The 21,867-nt window shown below is 39.0% G+C and overlaps 1 protein-coding gene across 1 annotated transcript in view; it reads left to right on the top strand.

Moving 5' to 3' along the window:
• The window catches only part of RAP1GAP2 (RAP1 GTPase activating protein 2), a 949,148-nt gene that overhangs the window by 847,754 nt on the left and 79,527 nt on the right, over positions 1 to 21,867 (top strand). The window contains exons 9-12 of the mRNA XM_082245390.1: positions 754 to 832; positions 10,057 to 10,110; positions 11,694 to 11,777; positions 19,917 to 20,017. Of these exons, the coding sequence (XP_082101516.1) occupies positions 754 to 832; positions 10,057 to 10,110; positions 11,694 to 11,777; positions 19,917 to 20,017 (318 nt within the window). The remainder of the gene's footprint in view (positions 1 to 753; positions 833 to 10,056; positions 10,111 to 11,693; positions 11,778 to 19,916; positions 20,018 to 21,867) is intronic.

The raw sequence follows: 21,867 nt of genomic DNA, 5'->3' as shown, positions 1-21,867 counted from the left end.
AAGCAGCTTACTATGGGGGCACTCTAAAGTGGGGAGGAGCACCGACAGGGCGATAAGTATGACGTTATTTTTTGGGGAAAAATATTACTTTTTCAATCATTCTAAATCAATCCCTACAGTGTACAGATTTCAGCAACATACACACAAAAATATGTTAATTTAATTCCATTTTAAACAGTCTTTATTATGATTGCTTTAATAGTTTTAGCACCTTTGCTTGTCAAATCACGTACTTGTTTTGAAACTAGCTGTAAAATCTCTGCGCATATGTTAGAAGCATAAATCCTACATTATAATCAAACAAGTTTTTTAAACAAACCTGTCAGTCACTGAAGTATTTAGTAATATTTCAGCACAGCTGGGCTCTGCAGTAGTGTATGTCTGAAGCATTAACTAAGCCTGTGAATGCTCTACTGCTGTCATTTCCAATAATCCCCGCATGATGAAAACAAACATTGTTCTATTTCTGAACTTTTTTCAGCCATCTTGCCCAACAAATACTGCTTTATCTGCGTCTTCATCTTATCTCTGAAATAAGTTTGCAGAATCTTTTCTTCATCATCACTCACTTTATCAAGATCAATTGTCCAAATGCTCTTAGAGCTCATAAAATAGCGAGGTTTATTCTAAATATAAGGATGCACGCTTCACGTGGAAAGTGATGTCCCAGTTTTTTTGTCTTTATGATAATGGAATATATTTGCTCTTGATTCAGACCTACATTTGATTTTTCTTTATTGACTTTTTTTCAAGGTCAAAAGCAAAAACTCTACATGAAAGGATTCCACTGGCTGGATTCAATAAACTTCCCAGCATCCCTCAGATAGCAAAGGTAGGTTCAGAATTACTAACGGTCTTAAGAGCCTGCCATGATTGTTGTTTAGCTCCTTACGGTAAGGCTCCATTCACATACAGGCGTTGCGGATCGCGGGCAGAATCGCCGTGACGCTCATGCAATTCCCGTGACTTGCAATGGCACAACAAATGCGGTGTGATTTTGCTGCGGTTGTCGCCTGACAAATCACGGTAACATCACGCAAACAGAATCACGGGATGCTTGTTGCCCAAAAGAAGTTCTTGTACTTCTTTTGGGTGACAGGTGTCCCGCGATTCTGTTTGCACGATTTTACCGCAATTCGTCAGGCGACAATCACAGTAAAATAGTGCCACGTTTGGGCTGACATTGCAAGTCACAGGAATCGCACGGGCATCGCCCGTGACTTGCAATTGGTTCGGGATCGTGGGCAGAATCACGGAAATTCTGTCCATGATCCAAAACACCTATATGTGAGTGGTGCCTTAAGGATAAGTGTGTATTGTTTAACCTCCCTGGCGGTATGATTATTTCAGATTTTAGGTGCTGAAAGCGGTACCATTATTTTGCATGTAATTCTTAAGAATGAGCAGCCCAAACCAACTATTTACATATGATTTTTTTTTTTACTGTGCATTCCTCTTTATAACATTTCGGGTATGATAAAGTTTGAAACACAAAATCATAAATTATAATATAAATAACTATAGATAAGTTAAAGTAAATATATATATATATATATATATATATATATATATATATATATATATATATGTATTATAAGTATATATATATATATATATATATATATATATAGATATATATATAGATATATATACAGTATATATATAAAGTACAGTAAAACTGCAGGCAAGGCCACTGGGGGGCAAACTAAGGTCAATTTATTTTATTTAGTAATGTAATCCAATAGGATTACAATATATCAGTGTGTTTGTGTGTTTTCCTTTTTGAATTTACCGCCGGTTCCACCCCCCTGCGATGCGACGCTCGCAGGGAACGGAAGACGGAGCACACAGCATCAGTCGGAAGATCCGGCCACTGTACACTGACGGAATACATTGCGGGATCCTGGGGACAAGGTATGTAACCTCTTCCAGGATCCAGCGACTTCTCCCTGGCTGTACCCTGAGTGTGGCTCGGGGTTACCGCTAATGTCACTGAAATTCCACCCCGAGCCACACTCGGGAATACCACCAGGGAGGTTAAAGTCTATGCCAAGCCAAAACTTTTTCTTGTTTTTGGTAGGATGGGGGAAATTATAACTGCTATTGGGGGCTTTATTAGAGAGATTTCCCCCACACATACTGTTCTGCTAATGGTTCACATACCAGGAAGTGAAGGAAAATCTGCAACAGTGACACAGATAGAAATAGAGGTTCTAACCTTCCCCCTAGAGAAGCATTTTTATTTCTGCCCATTGTTGCTGTTGGAGGGTTACACTCACTTTTTGTGTAAAATATTTATACTTTGAAACTTATCAGGAAAACTGGACTTTAAGGGTGCCATAACACAAAAATAATTTTTTTTTTTTATTTTGTAACAAATTTTTAAAAAAGATGCATAGAAATACACCAAATATTAACCACTTAAGGACCAAGCCTATTTCTGACACATGTTGTTTACATGTTCAAATCAGTATTTTTTGCTATAAAATTACTTAGAACTCCCAGACATTATATATATATTCAGCAAAGACTCTGGAGAATAAAATGGCGGTCGTTTCAATATTTTTCATGTCACACGGTATTTGCGCAGCAGTCTTTCAAACACAATTATCTTGGAAAAAATACACTTCACTGAATTAAAAAATAACGAAACAGTAAAAATAGCCCAATTTTTTATATAATGTGAAATATGATGTCATGCCGAGTAAATAGATACCTAACATGTTACGGTTTAAAAATGTGCACACTTGTGGAATGGCGACAAACTACAGTACTTAAAAATCTCCATAGGTGACGCTTTCAAATTTTTTTACGGTTACCTGTTTAGAGTTACAGAGGAGGTCTTTTGCTAGAATTATTGCTCCCGCTCTGACGATCGCGGTGATAACTCACATAACTCCCCAAACCCCTCCTTTGCACTTAAAAGTATTCAAAACGCCAAAAATCTGCATTTTTGAATACTGTGACTTTTCAAATCGGCGCCATTGGCAGCCGAGTAAACCGTAAGTGATGTCGATTCCGGGTACTTCATTGGAGACCCGATCAAAGATGAATCCGGTGGGACAGGACACCTGGGCAGAGCGGCGGAAGGAGGGGGGGAGGGACGTCCCCTCCCGCTCCCTGTGATAACAGTTGAGCGGCTGCTAAGCTGCATAGTTTCTTATCTTTAGAAAGCCGACCGCTGGTTCTAAAAAACGGTACTGGGGTGATGCCCCTAGTTGCAGGCATCACCCCGGTACAACCACTTCAAATACAGAGTTTTATGTTTTTGACAAATGCTCATCGCCCAACATGTTCCGCCAGTCGACTTCTTCAGGAGCTGCAAAGCATATACATTGTATATATATAAAGATACAAATACAAACATTTTAGGACACTTTTTTTTTTCTTAAGGACACAATTACAGTGATAATAGAAATTTCAACAAAATAAAAAGACGAGAAAAAAACATATACCTCAATCACAAAACAGTTTGTGTTGATATGAACCAATATGTAAACTTGACCACACTGGAAAGGACCATATGCCAAAGGTACACTTACCATCTGTATTCAAAAGATTAATTAATTAGGCATTGCAAGGAGTCCCTACAATTCATACAGGAGATGAGCCACCTCCCTCAGTACTAGTAGGCCATAAGGAGAGCAAATCACTGTAGGGTATAAAGCATATGCTTCAATGCATATTTCTCATCCGGGGGGGAAATATAATCTCGGATAATTCCTTGAGGGAACTGCCACCATTGTATAGTGTATATACTCAGCAATAGTTATCACTATATACCTTGAATCAATCCCAGATAATATTACTATTCTTTTTTTTTTTTTTTAATTATTACAAAATAAAAATTTATGTTTTTACAATTTAAGTTTAATGTCACCTTTAAAGTCCTGTTTCCCTGTTAAGTTTCAAAGTATATCCTTTTTTGGAATGTAGGGGCCTATGATCCTCAGGTTTGAGTGGCACATTTAAATTTTCTGTGTAAAGTATTGTCAACAGGGCAGGGAGTGAGAGAAAATCTCTCCAACTAGATAAAAGTTAAAAGGTGACAGAATTTCTAACCCTTCTGTACGCTATCCAAAATTAAGAAAAGCATTTTTGGCTGGATATACACTTTAAAGTGGAACTTCAGCCTAAATTAACCACTTAAGCCCCGGAAGATTTTACCCCCTTCCTGACCAGGGGGTTTTTTGCAATTTTTTACTGCGTGACTTTGAATGACAATTGCGCGGTCGTGCGACGCTGTACCTAAACGAATTTCACGTCCTTTTTTTCCCACAAACAGAGCTTTCTTTTGATGGTATTTGATCACCTGTGCGATTTTTTGATCATGCGCTATAAACAAAAAAAGAGCATAATTTTTGCAAAAATAACAATATTTTTCACTTTTTTTTATATGAAATTCCCCCCCAAAAAAATGTAAAAATCAATTTTTTTTTACATTTTTGGCCAATTTGTTTTCTGCTACCTATGTTTGGTAAAAAAAATCGCAATAAGCGTATTTTGATTGGTTTGTGCAAAAGTTATTGCGTTTACTAACTAAGGGAAAGATTTCTGTCATTTTTGGTGTTTTTTTTAACGCGTAATGGCGGCGATCTGCGTTTTTTTTTTTTGCGGTACTGCGACATTGCGGCGGACAGATCGGACCCTTGACTGACATTTTTGACACTTTTGGGGGTACCAGGGACATTACTGCAGTAATCAGTGCTATATATATGCACTGTTACTGCAAAAATGACACTGGCAGGGAAGGGGTTAACTGTATTGGACAGGGAGGGGTTAAGTGTGTCCTAGGGGCGTGTTTCTAACTGTAGGGGGACAGGTCTCCTAGTGTAAAAACAAAGATCATCGGTTCTACATAGTAGAACCGTCTGATCTTCATTTTTACACAGGGGAGAATGACAGGCGGCTTGTTTACATAAGCCGCTCTGTCTTTCTCCCACTGTACCGGCGATCGTAGTGTGACCGGCGGACATCGGGTCCGCCGGTCACACGCCCGCACTCCTCTGTGAACGAGCCTCAGCGGGCGCGCGCTCGCCCGCTATTGGCTCTAAAAGGAGTGACAGGCGAGCGACGTAGACCTACGTCACTCTGCCTGGGCGGGGCTGACTGCCGCAGTAAATATACTGTGAGCAGTCGGCAACCGGTTAAAGGTTCCTCTTGTTGTTTTCCTCCTCCCAGCTTCTAATTGAAATGCAGTCTTTTTTATATTTTTGATACTTTTTTTTGACACGTACCTACATCTCCTTCCTGAATCCTCACCTAGGCGAGGAGGACTGCAGCTCTGGCTGCACCCCCTCTGCCCACAGCCATCAAGGATTGTCACGCATCCCAGCAGGCTGCAGTACCACTCTTCCTGAACCACAGGATCTCATGCATATGGAGCTTTGAATCATATAAGCTGGCTACCAAATCCAAGATGGCGGCAATGGGGATCCGTATCAGTGTTTTAAGGGCCGATTCACACTAGGAACTGCATTTGAACTGTACAGGAATGTGCTGCGTGTTCATATGCGATTCACATACAGTCCTGTGCAATGCGATTTTAGCCCAATAATTTTGATGATTTTGCATGCACTACTTTTGGAAACGCATTACAACTGGATTTCATGGTACTTTCATACTGCATTTATGACCTGCGTTTGGGGTGTCACTAACTTTGCTCTGATACCCGCTGCAGATGGCAAGGGCAGGAGGATTTGAATGCAGTGCAGGAAACCAGCACAGAACGTGGGTTTCCAGCACAGCATTCTAGTGTGAAAGGTCCCGAAAAGTCAGCAGCTACAGTGTTACTGCTGACTTTTAATTTTCTTTTATCAGGCTAAGGTAAAAAAAAGTGAATATGTCTCTCTCATTGTCCATATAGGACATACCACAGTGGTCTGGTATTCCTTTCATAAGGTAGACTGGTGCATTTTTAATTCTTGCCAACAAAATTGGCTTATTCTTCTATATTAATTTCTCATATTATAACAAATCTTCACCTACTATGTACTTTACAGTATGTGTTCTTTCTACTTTAGCAAACACTTTTGGCCTACCGTATTAGTACACTAGCATTGTTTATTCAAACCTATAATTTTCCAAAAACGATAATACCTTTGAAATATATTATTTCAGTTGCAAATTTATGGTTGGCAAAGCTTAGCACAATATTTACAGGGTTTTGAATTGCAGGATAAATGAAAATAACTGGAATATAAAAAATAAAAAATACTATGTGAATGGTTTACAACATCTGGTGTAGCTCTGCATAGAAACCAATCCGCTTCCAGGTTTTTTTTTTTTTTGTCAAAGCTTTATTGAACAAGCTGAAATTAGAAGTTGATTGGCTACCATGTCAAACTTCACCGGATTTTGCACTTTCCAGTTTTAGGAAAGGAAATCCTATATGTACTTCTCAATATTAAGATCTGCATAGTGCACACACTTACCTGCAGAATGCTTGAATCACAATTATTTTGTGGGTACTTAGGTTTGAAAGTTAGATGCAGATATATAGCTTAATACAAAAAATTAGAACACAATCTCCTTTTGCCTAAATACCTTTTAGCAGCTGTATTGATCAGTCAAAAAGGAATCTAGTATAAAACATTAATAATAAGAAAGTGCTCTTATTCTACATTCTGGGGTTAATTTACTAAAACTAGAGAGTGCAAAATGTGGTGCGGGTCTGCATAGAAATCAATCAGCTTCCATTTTTTTTTTTTTTATTGTCAAAGCTAAAAGTGATACTAAAGTATTGTTTTTTTTTCCATTAAAAATAACAAACATGTCTTACTTACCTGCTCTTTGCAGTGATTTTTGCACAGAGCAGCCCTGATCCTCCTCTTCTCGGGTCCCTCCCTCCTGTTGAGTGCCCCCACAGCAAGCAGCTTGCTATGGAAGCACCTGAGCCGAGCCGCCACTCTGTGCGCCCATTCAGACATGGAGCCATGGCCCAGCCCCGCCACGCCCCCTTTCTCTCCTTATTGGCTCACTGACTTTGATTGACAGCAATGGGAGCCAATGGTGTCTCAGCCAATGAGGAGGGAAGTCCCGAACAGCCAAGTGCACAGTTTCCAGGATTCAGATTAGTGAACTTTTTAAATAGCACTTTTAGTGCTGGTTCACACTGCCGCTACCACTAAAGTAGCGTCGCTTCCAGCGCGACTTTGACGCGATTTTGACGCGACTTTGGCGCGACTTTGGCGCGACTTTGGCGCGACTTAGCGCGACTTTGACGCGACCTAATCGCGAGGCAACTTTTTATTTGGCCAATCACAATCTGATGTCTTGTGACCTAATTTCCTTTTCCTGTGTTTTTTTTTTTACATATTTCCTTTTTCCCATGTGTGCAGTGTTGTGTGTCTCACATAGCTTTGTTTGTCTGTCCAGAAACATAAAAAAAAAAAAAAGAGCTTTTTTCCTATAATTTTTAAGAAGCACATGCCTCCAAAGACACCCAAAAAATGCCCGTAAAATGTCTGCAAGAAAAAAAGCCAGCCGCAGAGAAGCCGTATTCCTGAAAATATAGTAAAAATGCTGTTTTTTAGGGGTTCTGGACATGCTACAGAGCTGAAAATTGACAGGTACACTTTTTAGACCCCCCAGACACTAAATAAAAAAAATGACATGCCTGCCTAAAAAAATGCCCGCTAAATGCCTGCAAGAAAAAAAGACAGCTGGTAAGACACTACAAAAAATTATAAGAAAAATGATTTTTTTTAGGGGTTCTGGACATGCTACATAGCTGAAACTTGACAGGGACACTTTTTTGACCCCCCAGACACTAAATCCAGAAAATGACATGCCTGCCTAAAAAAATGCCCGCTAAATGCCTGCAAGAAAAAAAGCCAGCCGCAGAGAAGCCGTATTCCTGAAAATATAGTAAAAATGCTGTTTTTTAGGGGTTCTGGACATGCTACAGAGCTGAAAATTGACAGGTACACTTTTTAGACCCCCCAGACACTAAATAAAAAAAATGACATGCCTGCCTAAAAAAATGCCCGCAAGAAAAAAAGACAGCTGGTAAGACACTACAAAAAATTAAAAGAAAAATGATTTTTTTTAGGGGTTCTGGACATGCTACATAGCTGAAACTTGACAGGGACACTTTTTTGACCCCCCAGACACTAAATCCAGAAAATGACATGCCTGCCTAAAAAAATGCCCGCTAAATGCCTGCAAGAAAAAAAGCCAGCCGCAGAGAAGCCGTATTCCTGAAAATATAGTAAAAATGCTGTTTTTTAGGGGTTCTGGACATGCTACAGAGCTGAAACTTGACAGGGACACTTTGTAGACCCCCCAGAAACGAAATCCAAAAAATGACATGCCTGCCTAAAAAAATGACCGCTGATGAATGCCTGCAAGTATAAAAGACAGCTGGTAAAGACACTACAAAAAATTAAAAGAAAAATGTTTTTTTTTTAGGGGTTCTGGACATGCTACAGAGCTGAAACTTGACAGGGACACTTTTTAGACCCCCCAGAAACGAAATCCAAAAAATGACATGCCTGCCTAAAAAAATGCCCGCTAAATGCCTGCAAGAAAAAAAGCCAGCCGCAGAGAAGCCGTATTCCTGAAAATATAGTAAAAATGCTGTTTTTTAGGGGTTCTGGACATGCTACAGAGCTGAAACTTGACAGGGACACTTTTTAGACCCCCCAGAAACGAAATCCCAAAAATGACATGCCTGCTTAAAAAAATGCCCGCTAAATGCCTGCAAGAAAAAAAGACAGCTGGTAAGACACTACAAAAAATTAAAAGAAAAATGATTTTTTTTAGGGGTTCTGGACATGCTACAGAGCTGAAACTTGACAGGGACACTTTGTAGACCCCCCAGAAACAAAATCCAAAAAATGACATGCCTGCCTAAAAAAATGACCGCTGATGAATGCCTGCAAGTATAAAAGACAGCTGGTAAAGACACTACAAAAAATTAAAAGAAAAATGTTTTTTTTTTTAGGGGTTCTGGACATGCTACAGAGCTGAAACTTGACAGGGACACTTTTTAGACCCCCCAGAAACGAAATCCAAAAAATGACATGCCTGCCTAAAAAAATGACCGCTAATGCCTGCAAGAAAATTATGCTCTTTTCTTGTTCACTGCCATTTTTTAGCAAAGTCGGATGACAAGTCGGATTACAGGTCGCTTCAATTAAGATAAGGAGGCGACTCCCATTGAAGTATATGGGACAGGTCGGATCACTGGTCGCCTGAAAGTAGTACAGGACCCTTTTCTGAAGTCGGAGCGACCTTAATAGCGGCAATTAAGACGGCACTGATTCATTTACATTGGTTTGGTCATGTCAAGCGACCTGGGGCGACCTGGGGCGACACAAGTCGCCTCGTGAGTCGCCCTAGTGTGAATGGGGGCTAAAATCATTCTGAATATCTGTTGGCACCTAATTATTTACCAATATGGTATATTACAACCAATAAAGAAAAACATTAGAACTAGGTTTAAGAACTTAGTTTATTTACTAAAGGAGTAGAGCCTGTTCACTTTGCCAAACTCATATTAGTAAATAAGATGAAGTAATGTTGATTTTGAATTTCTAATCATGTTTGAGAGAAGTTAAAAAGGCAAGATATTTACTTAGATTTGATAGGTTGATTGAAGAAAATGCAGATTTCTCTTTTTTTTAAAAAAAGCTCAGTGAACATTCACTTAGCTAATTGAACAGGCTATACCTCTTAGTAAATAAACCCCACTACATTTGTCAAAAATCTCTTCTTTATTCACAAATGATGAAAATAATAGATAAAAAAGTAAGCAAACTAAAAATGTGCAACAGAACCATAATGCCGGCCAAATGGATTAACAATACACAAAGAATTTACAATGCTAACCAGTAAATGCAGGTAAAATGGAATGGAATGTCTTAAGAAGCTGCATCCATACTATGGTGAATAACTAGAGTAATACGTCCATAGCAGGATATAGTGACAAAGATAGCGCTGGCAATCTTTCCTCCCCTTTATCATAGCAATACTATTTAATAATGTGTTTTCATCATTTGTCATGACCCATTGTTGGTAAAAATAATTTTTGTAATGTTCTTTTTTTTTCAGGCCTTATGTGACGATGCCACTGGGCTTAAATTCAATCCAGTTCTTTATCCAAAGGTAAAAAATACAAATAAAAACATGTTTTACCTTTTCACAAGATTGTTTCTATTTTTGAGATTCTGATGATGAAATGAAAAAGGTAATTAAAATATATTAAATCTGTATCAGCACTGGCTATTTACAGTGGGTATAGAAAAAAATCACCCCCTTTAGAATAATCACATTTTGTTGCTTTGCAGCCCAAAATGAAGACAGACACTATTATAACATTCAAGTGAAAGATATAACAGCAACATGTCAGAAAAAAAAATTTGTGTAATTTTTATTGTTTTTTTTTTTTTTTAACTAGTAATGCTGGTGGTCTGCGATTTTTAGTGGGACTGCGACATTGCGGCGGACAGATCATACCCCTAAGTGACATTTTTTACACTTTTGGGGGGACCAGTGACATTACTACAGTAATCAGTGCTACAAATATGCACTGTTACTGTAATAATGACACTGGCAGGGAAGAGGTTAACACTGTGGGTGATCAAGGGGTTAAATGTGTACCTAGGGGAGTGTTTCTAACTGTATGAGGGTTAGGCTTTTGAAATGATCACAGAGACCTGTGATCCTATATAGAAGGATCACAGGCGCTCTGTGATCATTCCAGAGAGAAGAACGTTCAGCTGTGTTTGCAATAGCCGACCATATCTCTCTCAGCGGGGATCGATTGCGGGAGCCCGGCTGCAATCAGAGCAGGCTGGCCCTCCTGCACGAACTGACGTAGCTCTACGTCGGTCGCAAGCCTGCAGCAAGGGGGCAAGCGCGCCCCACCGGCACTCGGCAGTGGGGACTCCGATGCATGGGGCCAGCGGCGCGCGCTTGCCCCCTTGCTGCAGGCTTGCGATCGACGTAGAGCTACGTCAGTTCGTGCAGGAGGGCCAGCCTGCCGCAGTTAAACTGTGGCGGGCAGTCCTTGAGAGATAATTACAGCTCTTAGTCTGTTGGGATATTTTTCTTCTAACGTTGCACATCTAGACTTTGCAATATTTGCCCACTCTTCTTTGCAGAACTGCTCAAGTTCAGTTAAATCTGATGGTGACTGTTTGTGGACTGCAGTCTTCAAGTCATTCCAAATATTTTTAATGGGGTTTAAGTCTGAGCTCCAGCTTGGCCATGCAAGGGCATTCATCCTTTTCTCCTTCAATCACTGTTTGGTAATTTTTGCTGTGTGCTTTGGGTCATTGTCATGTTTGAACCTTCTTCACATTGACAACTTTCTGGCAGAGGGCAACATTTTTCCTCAAGAATTTGACTGTAGTTTACCCCTTCCATACCTACCACTTTTTAATAATAGACTTCACTGTGCTTCTAGGCATTTATAAAACCTTTGAAGTTTTTGTATCCATCTCCTGAGTTATGCCTATCCACAAATGTATCCCAGAGATCTTTTGGTTGTGCTTTGCCACTCATAGTTGATTGTTTGCTTCATTCAGAGACTGAAATGCTCCAGGAAAGCTCTTTTCATGCTGAGCTAAACAAAATGACCACAGCTGATGAGTAATTTTTAGGACATGTTGTGGTTAACTTTTTAAATTGTATATTTTAAATGGGATGTATTTTCTCTACTTTATGCTTCTTTATTTATATTTTAGGCATCCCATTTGATTGTTGCATATGATGAACATGAAATCAACAATACTTTCAAGTTTGGTGTTATATATCAAACACTTAAACAAGTAAGTACAGTGTTATCAAGTTTGCAATCTACTTTGCATTTGATTTATTAGAACCTTTTAAAAATTGTCCAGAATGGTTTGGAAAGCTCCTGGTTACCCTGTCTGATGAGATGATTGAGCAAAAAACAGCTTGAGCTTTAAAATGTCTACTAGGGAAACTGTTACTGGCAGAATCACCATGTTAAAAAAAAAAACAGAAAAAGAATAAAAAAGGCAATGAATGCAACCAACACATCTAAGGATTGGTAAGCTGCTAAATATGAAATTGTGTTTTTTTTGGATTTGGATACTCTTTATGTAACCTATTTAGATATTACTTGAAATGCTGTAACTATAAAAAAAAGTTGACCAAAATTTAAAATCATGGCTACATTGTACATTCTACCAATACCTAAAGAAAGCTGTCAGCATTTTTGATGCAACAAAGTACATGTTTAAATGATTGTAAAAAAAACAGCAGATCAGTAATCAGCTTCCATTGTTCTGACTTCCAGTTTGAGGCGGCTTGTTGCTGAGTTGCGGCATGTGGCAAGTCATATTTACTCTTTGCACTAAGTTAGTTTAAACGCAAACTGTAATGCTGTTGGGTCACTTTTATTTTAGCTGTTAAAAAAACAAATGTTTTTTAATTTTTTTACTATGTGTAAAAAAATCATGGTTTTACAAGTAAACCTTTAATCCATGACAAAGAGTTTGCAGAACACATTGGCTTAAGCAGAGACAGCAAAGCCGCAATCTTTTTCTTTTAGACAGACTAGCTCTCATTGAAAGTTTGTGCTGAGCTGTCTTATAAGGGATGGGTCACTTGATAAGTCATTCAAATTAATGACTACATAATATTTACATGCCATATTTCCTATTTAACAAAGAAAAAAATATTTGTTCTTATAATCCAGACCATTGTAAATAACGTAAGATAATTTATGTGTTAAGAAAAAAAAAACGAATAATAGAAAAACATTTTTTTAAAAAAGTTAACATTAAAAATCCCCTTTAACCACGTGCCTACTGGGCACTTTTACCCTTTTCTGACTAGGCCAATTTGTAGCTTTCAGCACTGTCACACTTTGAATGACAATTGCACAGTCGTGCAACATTGTACCCCCAAAAAAAAACACAAACAGAGCTTTCTTTTGTTGGTATTTAATCATCACTGGGTTTTTTTTTTTTTTTGTTGTTTTTTGATAAATAAACAGAAAAAGACTGAACATTTTGTAAAAAAACTAAAACTTTTTTATGATTTGTTATACAATTTTGGAAACAGGTAATTTTTCTCCAGTGATGTGTGCCGATGAGGATGCACTGATGAGGTTACATTGATGGGCACTGATAGGCTACACTGATGGGCACTGATGAGGTGGCACTGATGAGGCTGCACTGATAAGCGGTACTGATAGGTGGCAGTGATAGGCGGCACCAATGGTTAGCACTGATAGGCTACGCTGTAGCCATCATTCTGCTATAGCGTGGTCAGCAAGTGGTTAAAATGTTGTTACCCTATTCAAGACATCAGCTAATATGATAATGATATTGTTTTAAACATTGTGAAAATATATACCATACTGAACAACTCTTCCATCTATCAGTAATGGCAATAATATTGTTTACCTTATTTTGTAAAGGTCTAAAGTGTTATTGTGGTTCATCTTGACAGACATTTTCGAGTTTGTGAGCCTCAACTGCATTGGACTGTGCTCTGTTGAGCTAGAATAGCTCCAACCACCTACTGCAAAGTGCAAAGCAGACGATTGTGCCATCATGTAATGACTGAATTTCGAACGATAAATTGTTCAATGGACATAAATTAATCAGTTTTTCTTCCGTTTGTCACATATGCCCAGTGCAAACAGGTGGGCTGAGAAACACATTAACCTTTCAATTTATCGTTCGTTTATCGTTCGGTCGACGGATTTTCCAAACTGCTCCTTCAATTATTTTTCGGCTCTGAAAAGTTAAAAACGATTTTCTATTTGTGCCCATTAACTGGACGAAAAACGAACGATCGGACCAAATGACAGCTTTTCGAACGATCTTTCAGCTAGTGTATGGCCAGCATTAGTGTTGAAGTCTTTGTGAAATCATATACAGAGTACAGAACATTTAAAGCTCACCACCAGTAAATATAGGTTAAAAAACAATATTTTTCCTTTAGTGAGTAGAAAGGGTAACAAGAACCTAAACTGTGAAAATTATGCAAAAAAAAAAAAAGCAAGCAAAGGGCAAAGGACTAGTTACCAGTATTGCCTTTTCCCATTAGTCATACACAAAGCGCTATGCCTTGTTCCACACTGTGGGGGCTGATCTAAATAGGCTATTCAGTTTGCAAGGGAAGTTGCATTTTGCATGGGGATTTCCCCCAGAGCTTAGTGAATGAGATGAAATTTCACTTTGCAAAGAATGCCTAATGACAAACATGAAAAAAAAAAACATAATTGTTGCTTGTACATGATTGGATAAGGAACATCCGCAGAGGTTCACCTCGTTCACTAAGCTCTGTGCAAAATTGCCTATCACAGTAAAACTTCTCTTAACTCTCTTAACCACTTGCCGACCGCCGCACGACTATTTATGTCATTCTCCCCTGTGTAGGAATGGTGATCATACGGTTCTACTATGTAGGACCGTTGATCACTGTTCCTACACCTCAAGCCACAGCCAATCACAGTTAGAATCACGCCCCTAGGGACACACATAACCCCTCCCTCTAAAAAAAAAAGTTAACCCCTTCACTGCCAGTGTAATTTTACAGTAACAGTGCATATGTATAGCACTGATTACTGTAGAAATGTCACTGGTAACCCCAAAAGTGTCAAAAATGTCAGTCAAGGGTCTGATCTGTCCGCCACAATGTTGCAGTCCCGCAAAAAAAATCGCAGATCACCCCCATTACGCGTTAAAAAAAACCCAAAAATGACAAAAATCTTTCCCTTTGTTAGTAAACGCAATAACTTTTGCGCAAACCAATCAAAATAAGCTTTTTGCGATTTTTTTTTTTTACCAAACATATGGTAAAAAAAAAAATTGGCCCAAAATGTTAAAAAATTTTGATTTTTACTTTTTTTTGGGGGGAATTTCATATAAAAAATGTGAAAAATATTGTTATTTTTGCAAAATTGACGCTGTTTTTTTGTTTATAGCGCAAAAAGTAAAAATCGCACAGGTGATCAAATACTACCAAAAGAAAGATCTGTTTGTGGGAAAAAAAGGACGTCAAATTTGTTTAGGTACATCGTCGCGCGACCGCGCAATTGTCCGTTAAAATCACGCAGTGCCGAATTGCAAAATAGGCCCTGGTCAGGAAGGGGGTAAAATCTTTCGGGGCTTAAGTGGTTAAGCTAACAGTCAATTTGCTTTTAGCAAATCAACCCCTTTGTCTCTGTATGGAGGCAGTCCTCTTGGTAGAGGCAAGACTTTGCCTAATGTTAGCTGTGTGCACACTGAACACCAAATTGTTCCAGGAAAAAAGAAAAACAGGATTTCTTTCTTTCATATGAAACAATGAAGTGAACACATCTTCTCTATAGTAACTAAGTAAAATGTAATTTTCTTGGTAAAAACATTTTTCCACTCCTTTAGTAAAGTAACCCTCAGACCTCCAAGCAGCATTGGGATTTTCATAAAAAGATTATTATACGGTGTGTGTGTGTGTGGGGGGGGGGGGGGCATCTCCAATCTCCATGCATCCACAAGTTACCCTGTTAAATAAATCCTCTATATTATTATTATTACTGTTTTCATTAATATTAGTATTGCTATTATCCTAAAAATGCACAAATGGTTTTCAGGCTAAAATAAATAATCAGTGCAGTTTCTATTGTTACATGAATATTTGGAATTTAGTGGTTTCCAATGTTCACTGAGTTACAGTCAGATTATTTCTTTTGTCAAAACATTAGCCTATGAAGCCATGTGTATAATGGAAATGCTGTAATTAGGGAAAGGAATCAGAACATGAAAGGCAGAGAGGAACAAATCCACTAATTTGTCACAGAAATTTCTGGCAGGCATCTTAATTATCAACCCATATTTTGTACCTCTCTGTGGTGCCAGCGCTGTATAGCTGCAAAATGTTATGGTGTTGGAATAATGTGATACACAGGACCAGCAGTAACAGAAAGAATCTGCATCCAAATTCTGATATCACTATGCAATTATATTGTACTCAATTCATTTTTAATTTAATCCTATTTTCAATATGTATGGGTGTATACACATGCACTATACACCTGTGGCTTCCTAGCCAGGTGCAAAACTCTTGTGTGAAGAAGTGCCACAGTCTGATTGCAACATGTACCTCATCCATGACTAGCCTGTGCACCAAGGCCATTATGTTTTTTTTTTACGCTTACTGCAGGCAGATACTGTATTTTCTGGCGTATAAGACTACTTTTGAACCTCAAAAAAATCCCCCAAAAATGGGGGGTCGTCTTATACGGCGAGTATAATATCTCCAAGGTAACCTAAGTATAAGTATTACTGGTAGATGAAAATTAGGGGGGTCGTCTTATATGCCCAGTCGTCTTATATGCCGGAAAATACGGTAAGTTAAATAATGCTCTCTATTTGGTTACTTTGATCATAGTCATTGCACTGCCCAAAACTTCAGTCTGGCCAGATCCAATGAGTTTTTACATTTTTCTAGGATGCCAGTAGTAAGTAGTAAGATTTTCCTGGCATAATTCTCAGCTCTGTGTCAACCCACCTTGGATTCTCACTCTTGCTCCGGCAGGGTATACCTGTGTTTCCTCTTTGGGGATTCAGGTGTAGAGATCTCACCCATGAGGTGCCTAAAAAGGGAAGAATCTATTAACTGATGTAACTATCCTATATATACGTGTGTATGTATATATATATATATATATATATATATACTGTATATACAGTGGCAAAAATAATTAATTTTGATCCCCCGCAGATTTTGTAAGTTTATCCACTCACAAAGAAATTAGGGGCTAGAATTGTTATCATAGGTATATTTTAAATGATAGAGACTATCAACCAAAAAAAAAAAAAAACATAATACAAATGTATAAATTGAGTTGCAGTTCAGTAAGTAAAATAAGTATTTGATCCCCTACCAACCAACAATAATTCTGGCTCACACAGTCTGGCTACAGTCTGTGCTTATGTGGTACACAGATTAACCCTGTCAATTTAAGAAGGTGCTCCTAAAAACAACTCCTTATGTGTATAAAAGACACCTGTCCACAGAATCTCTTTCTTCCATTCAAACCTCACTATAATAGGCAAGACCAAAGAGCTGTCAAATGACGTCAGGGACAAGATTGTAGACCTGCACAAGGCTGAAAAGGGCTACAACACCATCAGCAATAAGCTTGGTGAGAAAAAAAGACAACTGGAGCGATTATTTGCAAATGAAGGAAATACAAAATACCCATCAATCGCCCTCAGTGTGGAGCTCCATGCAAGATTTTGCCTCATGGGGTAAGGATGATCATGAGAAAATTGAGGGATCAGCGCAGAACTACACGGGAGAAGCTTGTAAATGATCTCAAGGTAGTTGGGACTACAGTCACCAAACAAAGCATTGGTAACACAATACGCCACCATGGATTTAAATCCTGCAGCGCTCGCAAGGTCCCCCTCCTCAAGAAGGCACGTGTACAGGCTTGTCGGAAGTTTGCCAATGAACAGCTAAATGATTTAGAGAATGATTGGGAGAAAGGGCTGTGGTCAGATGAGACCAAAATTAAGCTCTTTGGCATTACCTCGACTCGCCGTTTTTGGAGGAAGAATTATGTTGACTATGACCCTAAGAACACCATCCTTACATTAAAGCACGGAGGTGGAAACATTATGCTTTAGGGTTGTTTCTCTGCTAAAAGTAGAGACCGACTTTGCCGCATTGAAGGGCCAATGGACATGGTCATGTATTGTAAAATCTTGGATGAGAACCTTCTTTCCTCAGCCAGAACACTGAAGATGAGTCATGGATGGGTCTTCCAGCATGACAATGACCCAAAACATACCACCAAGGCAACAAAGGAGTGGCTCAAGAAGAAGCACATTAAGGTCATGGAGTGGCCTAGCCAGTCTCCAGACCTTAATCCTATAAATAATTTGTGGAGGGAGCTGAAACTTCGAGTTGCCAAACGACAGCCAAGAAACCTAAGAATTTGGAGAAGATCTGCAAAGAAGACTGGACCAATATCCCTCCTGAGATGTATGCAAATCTGGTAACCAATTACAAGAAATGTCTTACCTCGGTGCTTGCCAACAAGGGTTTCTCCTCTAAGTACTAATTTGTTTTGCTTGGGGATCAAATACGTATTTTACTCACTAAACTGCAACTCAATTTATAACATTTGTATCATGTGTTTTTTCTGGATTTTTGTTTGATATCCTGTCTCTATCATATAAATAAATGATAGACCCTTCAATTCTTTGTAAGTGGGCAAACCTACAAAATTTACAGGGGATCAAATAATTATGTTCCCCACTGTATGTGTGTGTATATATATATATATATATATATATATATACTGCATATATTTTTACTGTATATATAAAAACAGACTTGAGCGGACTGCCACTCTGAAGTGATATAAAGTTAAAATTATAGGAAGAAGGAACAAAATAGATTCCAAGAGTTAGTCAGTAAAATTTAGTCAGAATGCAATTTCAGGGAAACGAGGAACATGTATATCTATAGACTACTCAGTTTGTTAATTGGAGAGAAATGATTCTGTTATTACAGTTGTATGGTTTCCTGCCTTTTACTGCCTTGTAAACTATGTTGTGAACATATTGCAAACACAAAAAATTTAAATAAATGCTGGGAAATCAGTACTTATGCTCAACAACTAAGCAACAAATAAAACAAAATATATTTACATATACTACTAACCCAATAACCATTTTAGGTAAAGTCAGATAGATGGTAAGGCCAGATCCTCCAACCATACTCATGACTGGACTGCCTGCTTTTTTGCCCAGTCAACCGTGCCAGTCTTTTTCTACTAAAGTGCCATGGCACCTTGGGTACCTTCTGGGTTCTTTAGCAGAGCCTTGGAAAACTGCCTAAAAATTGCCCTAAATTGCCCAAAAATTGTCATCAAACCAGTGGGTGAATCAAGCCTGCCTTTTTGTTACATAAAGCAACAGGTTTTTATTGTGCAGCATTACAACCTTGGGCACCATGCGGCCAGCCACTGGTATCCTAACAACCAATGATGTTTTCAAATAAGGAGGACATTGAGAGCTTTGCCCCTCCCCTGCTCCTCTTGGGGTCACATTATCTGAGCAAGGGAGAGAAACTGTGCGAGAAGAGAAGCACTGGAATATTAGTCATTCCCAGTGTGCAATGGTGTATTTGCTTTGTAAGAATAAATCATCTGTAATGTTTGGTATCTTACATGTCTGGACGCTGCTGTAATATGTAAAACTGTTAGGGCTCTTTCACACGGGCGGTCCGATCAGATCCGCCTGTCAGTTTTTTAGGCGGATCTGATCGGATGCCCCATTCAGCCCTATGGAGCAGCGGATGTAAGCGGTGACATGTCCGCTGACACCCGCTGCCATCCGCATCCGATCCTGTCCGTGAAATCCGGACGGATGGAAACCCTATTTTTCCATCCATCCTGGGGATCGGATGGGATCGGATGAGAGCGGACAGGCAGTCCGCTCTCATCCGATTCCCCATAGAGAGCAACGGGGGCTGTGACACCTCCCTCTCCACACTGCAAGCGGAGACGGAGCTGTCATCCGCCCGGCTCAGCGGGGATCATGGATCGATCCCCTCTGAGCAGCACGGATCCGCCTACGGAGGCAGACCGTGTGAAAGAGCCCATAGTTTTGTTTTTTGCATTTTAGAATGGGATGCCTCGAGATTGTGCAGAATTTTAAAAGGTGCCTTGACTGAAAAAAGGCTGAAAACACTGGATTCATGCATGGTCATATATAAGCGTTCAGCACATTTCCCCAACTTATGGATCATACTGGGGAAGTCAGAAGAAGGCACTTAATGATCTTATGTCATATTATGGCTATACTGTATATTTTCTTAATTTGGAGTGGGGGATTTACACAGCCATTTTAGATCTAACCTGTCTGGATTTCTTAACAGTTCTGTGCAATAGATTTGTTAACTGATGCTATCACCATTTTCCTAATTTGCAGACGTTAGAAGAAGAATTATTTGGCAACAATGAGGAAAGTGCAGCTTTTAAAGAGTTCTTGGCTTTACTGGGAGATACTGTATTACTACAAGACTTCAAAGGGTACGTTTTGAGAATGTGTGCAGTGACTAACATAAGTGACAGTGTGGGAAGAATCACTCTGGAAATTTAAATCAATAGTACAGATTTTTTAATGCCTTTTTGCCATCAAGATGATAGCTTTGTTTTGTTTGTAAAAAGTGAGATTAAATGGGTTGAAAATCAATATTTTGTACGTTGATGTTTTGCTGATTATGTTTTTTTCTCAAGGATTTTCTGTGGATAGATTTGATTGCCCATTCTTTGTGCTTCTTTTCTCCTTTTGATGAAGGGAAAGTTGCAGTGTATGCAGCAATCAGAAACGTTGACATTACCAGCTATTGTCACGGTCTTAGCTCTTCCCTTGTTTGTTTCATTTATTGATGTAATATATTGCGTATTATATTTAAACCACCACAAACTACTAAAGTTTGGCCTCTGAAACAGTCTTAGTAGCATTAACAGATGTAATATTAATCCAAAACTTCCTATTGTTCAGTAACTCACACAACCAACCAGAATGCAAATTTCACTCATATGGCTGTGGATATAGAAAAATAAAAGGGATATTCTTTGCAGTAGGTTACTATACAGTACTTTGGAGTTGATTTATCAAAACTGGAAAGTGCAAAATCTTGTACAGCTATGCATAGAAAGCTTTCAGGTTTTTTTTTCAAAGCCTAATTGAACTACTGACTTGTGGCCCGTACACACTATATGAAAATCAGGCGAACATTTTCATCCAAGAAACGACCGTGCGATTTTCTGATAGTGTGTACCCAACTTTCAACAGCTGATTCCGACCTTCTGAATGGAAATTTCCAAAGGGACAATGGCAAAATGTTTCTCGTACAGAAACAGAATGAATGATTTTTTAGAAATATCCGGTACGAAAGTATGTGCATGATCAGAAACAACAAATAACAAAATAAAGCCTTTGTTGTATGAGAATTTTCGTATATTATTTCTATACTCTGTTCCCACTTGCTGTGAAACATCGAAGGAAACTGGCCAATCATTTTCCAGATTTTCTCATAGTGTGTACGAGGCACAATACCAAGAGTTTTCTTAGACTACTGCTCTTCTATGCTAGGAAAACAATTACTCTGCACTGGATAAAGGTTAATGGCCCTACTTGAGCCTATTGAAAAAATTGATTAATCAGGACCTTCTGCTCTATAAACTAACATATGAGGGGTGAGACTGCCCTAAGAAATTCTTTAAGATATGGGGTCCATGGGTAGACTCTCAGGATACTAGTGATTATGATGCACCATTTAGTCACTGCCCCCCTCCCTTCAGGGCCGGATTAAGAGCATCATGGGCTTGGTGCTGAGGATTTTGAAGGGCCTTAAGGGCCGTGCCTTGGCATGCACCCAGAGGAGGAAGGGTGCAGCCATGCATGCCTAATTCAACATGGGATGCTGTCTCTGAAGCCCATAAACACATCCATGCATCGGCAACTGTCCCTCCTTGTCCGGCCTTCGTGCTGTGTGGGGAGGTTCTGAGGGAGCTGCCTGGGGAAGCGAGCATAGAAGCCAGACTTCTGTGTTTACAAGTGACAGAAGAGCGGTAACGGTGAATATGGCCAACCCGGGGCCTATATAAAGGTAGGGGCCTGGAGCTGCAGCTCCAATAGCCCCTACGTTAATCTGGCCCTGCCTCCCTTTGTATGTATTCACCTTCATTTTATATGTTTGGATGGTCATAGAGTGGTGTGTATTCAAAAACCTATCATGAAAAATGCTTGCTTAATCTTTTTTTTTTTTTTTAATAAACTGTAGGTATGGGTGAGCACTAATTACTGCACAATACAAAGTTCTTTGTAGTTTTGTACCTCTCGAGTTTATGGGTAATTGTAATGGCTCTGTTTG

This window comes from Pelophylax lessonae, assembly GCF_965119305.1.
Source record: "Pelophylax lessonae genome assembly, chromosome: 2".
Classification (NCBI taxonomy): Eukaryota; Metazoa; Chordata; class Amphibia; order Anura; family Ranidae; genus Pelophylax; species Pelophylax lessonae.
This window is presented reverse-complemented; position numbering and strand designations above follow the sequence as displayed.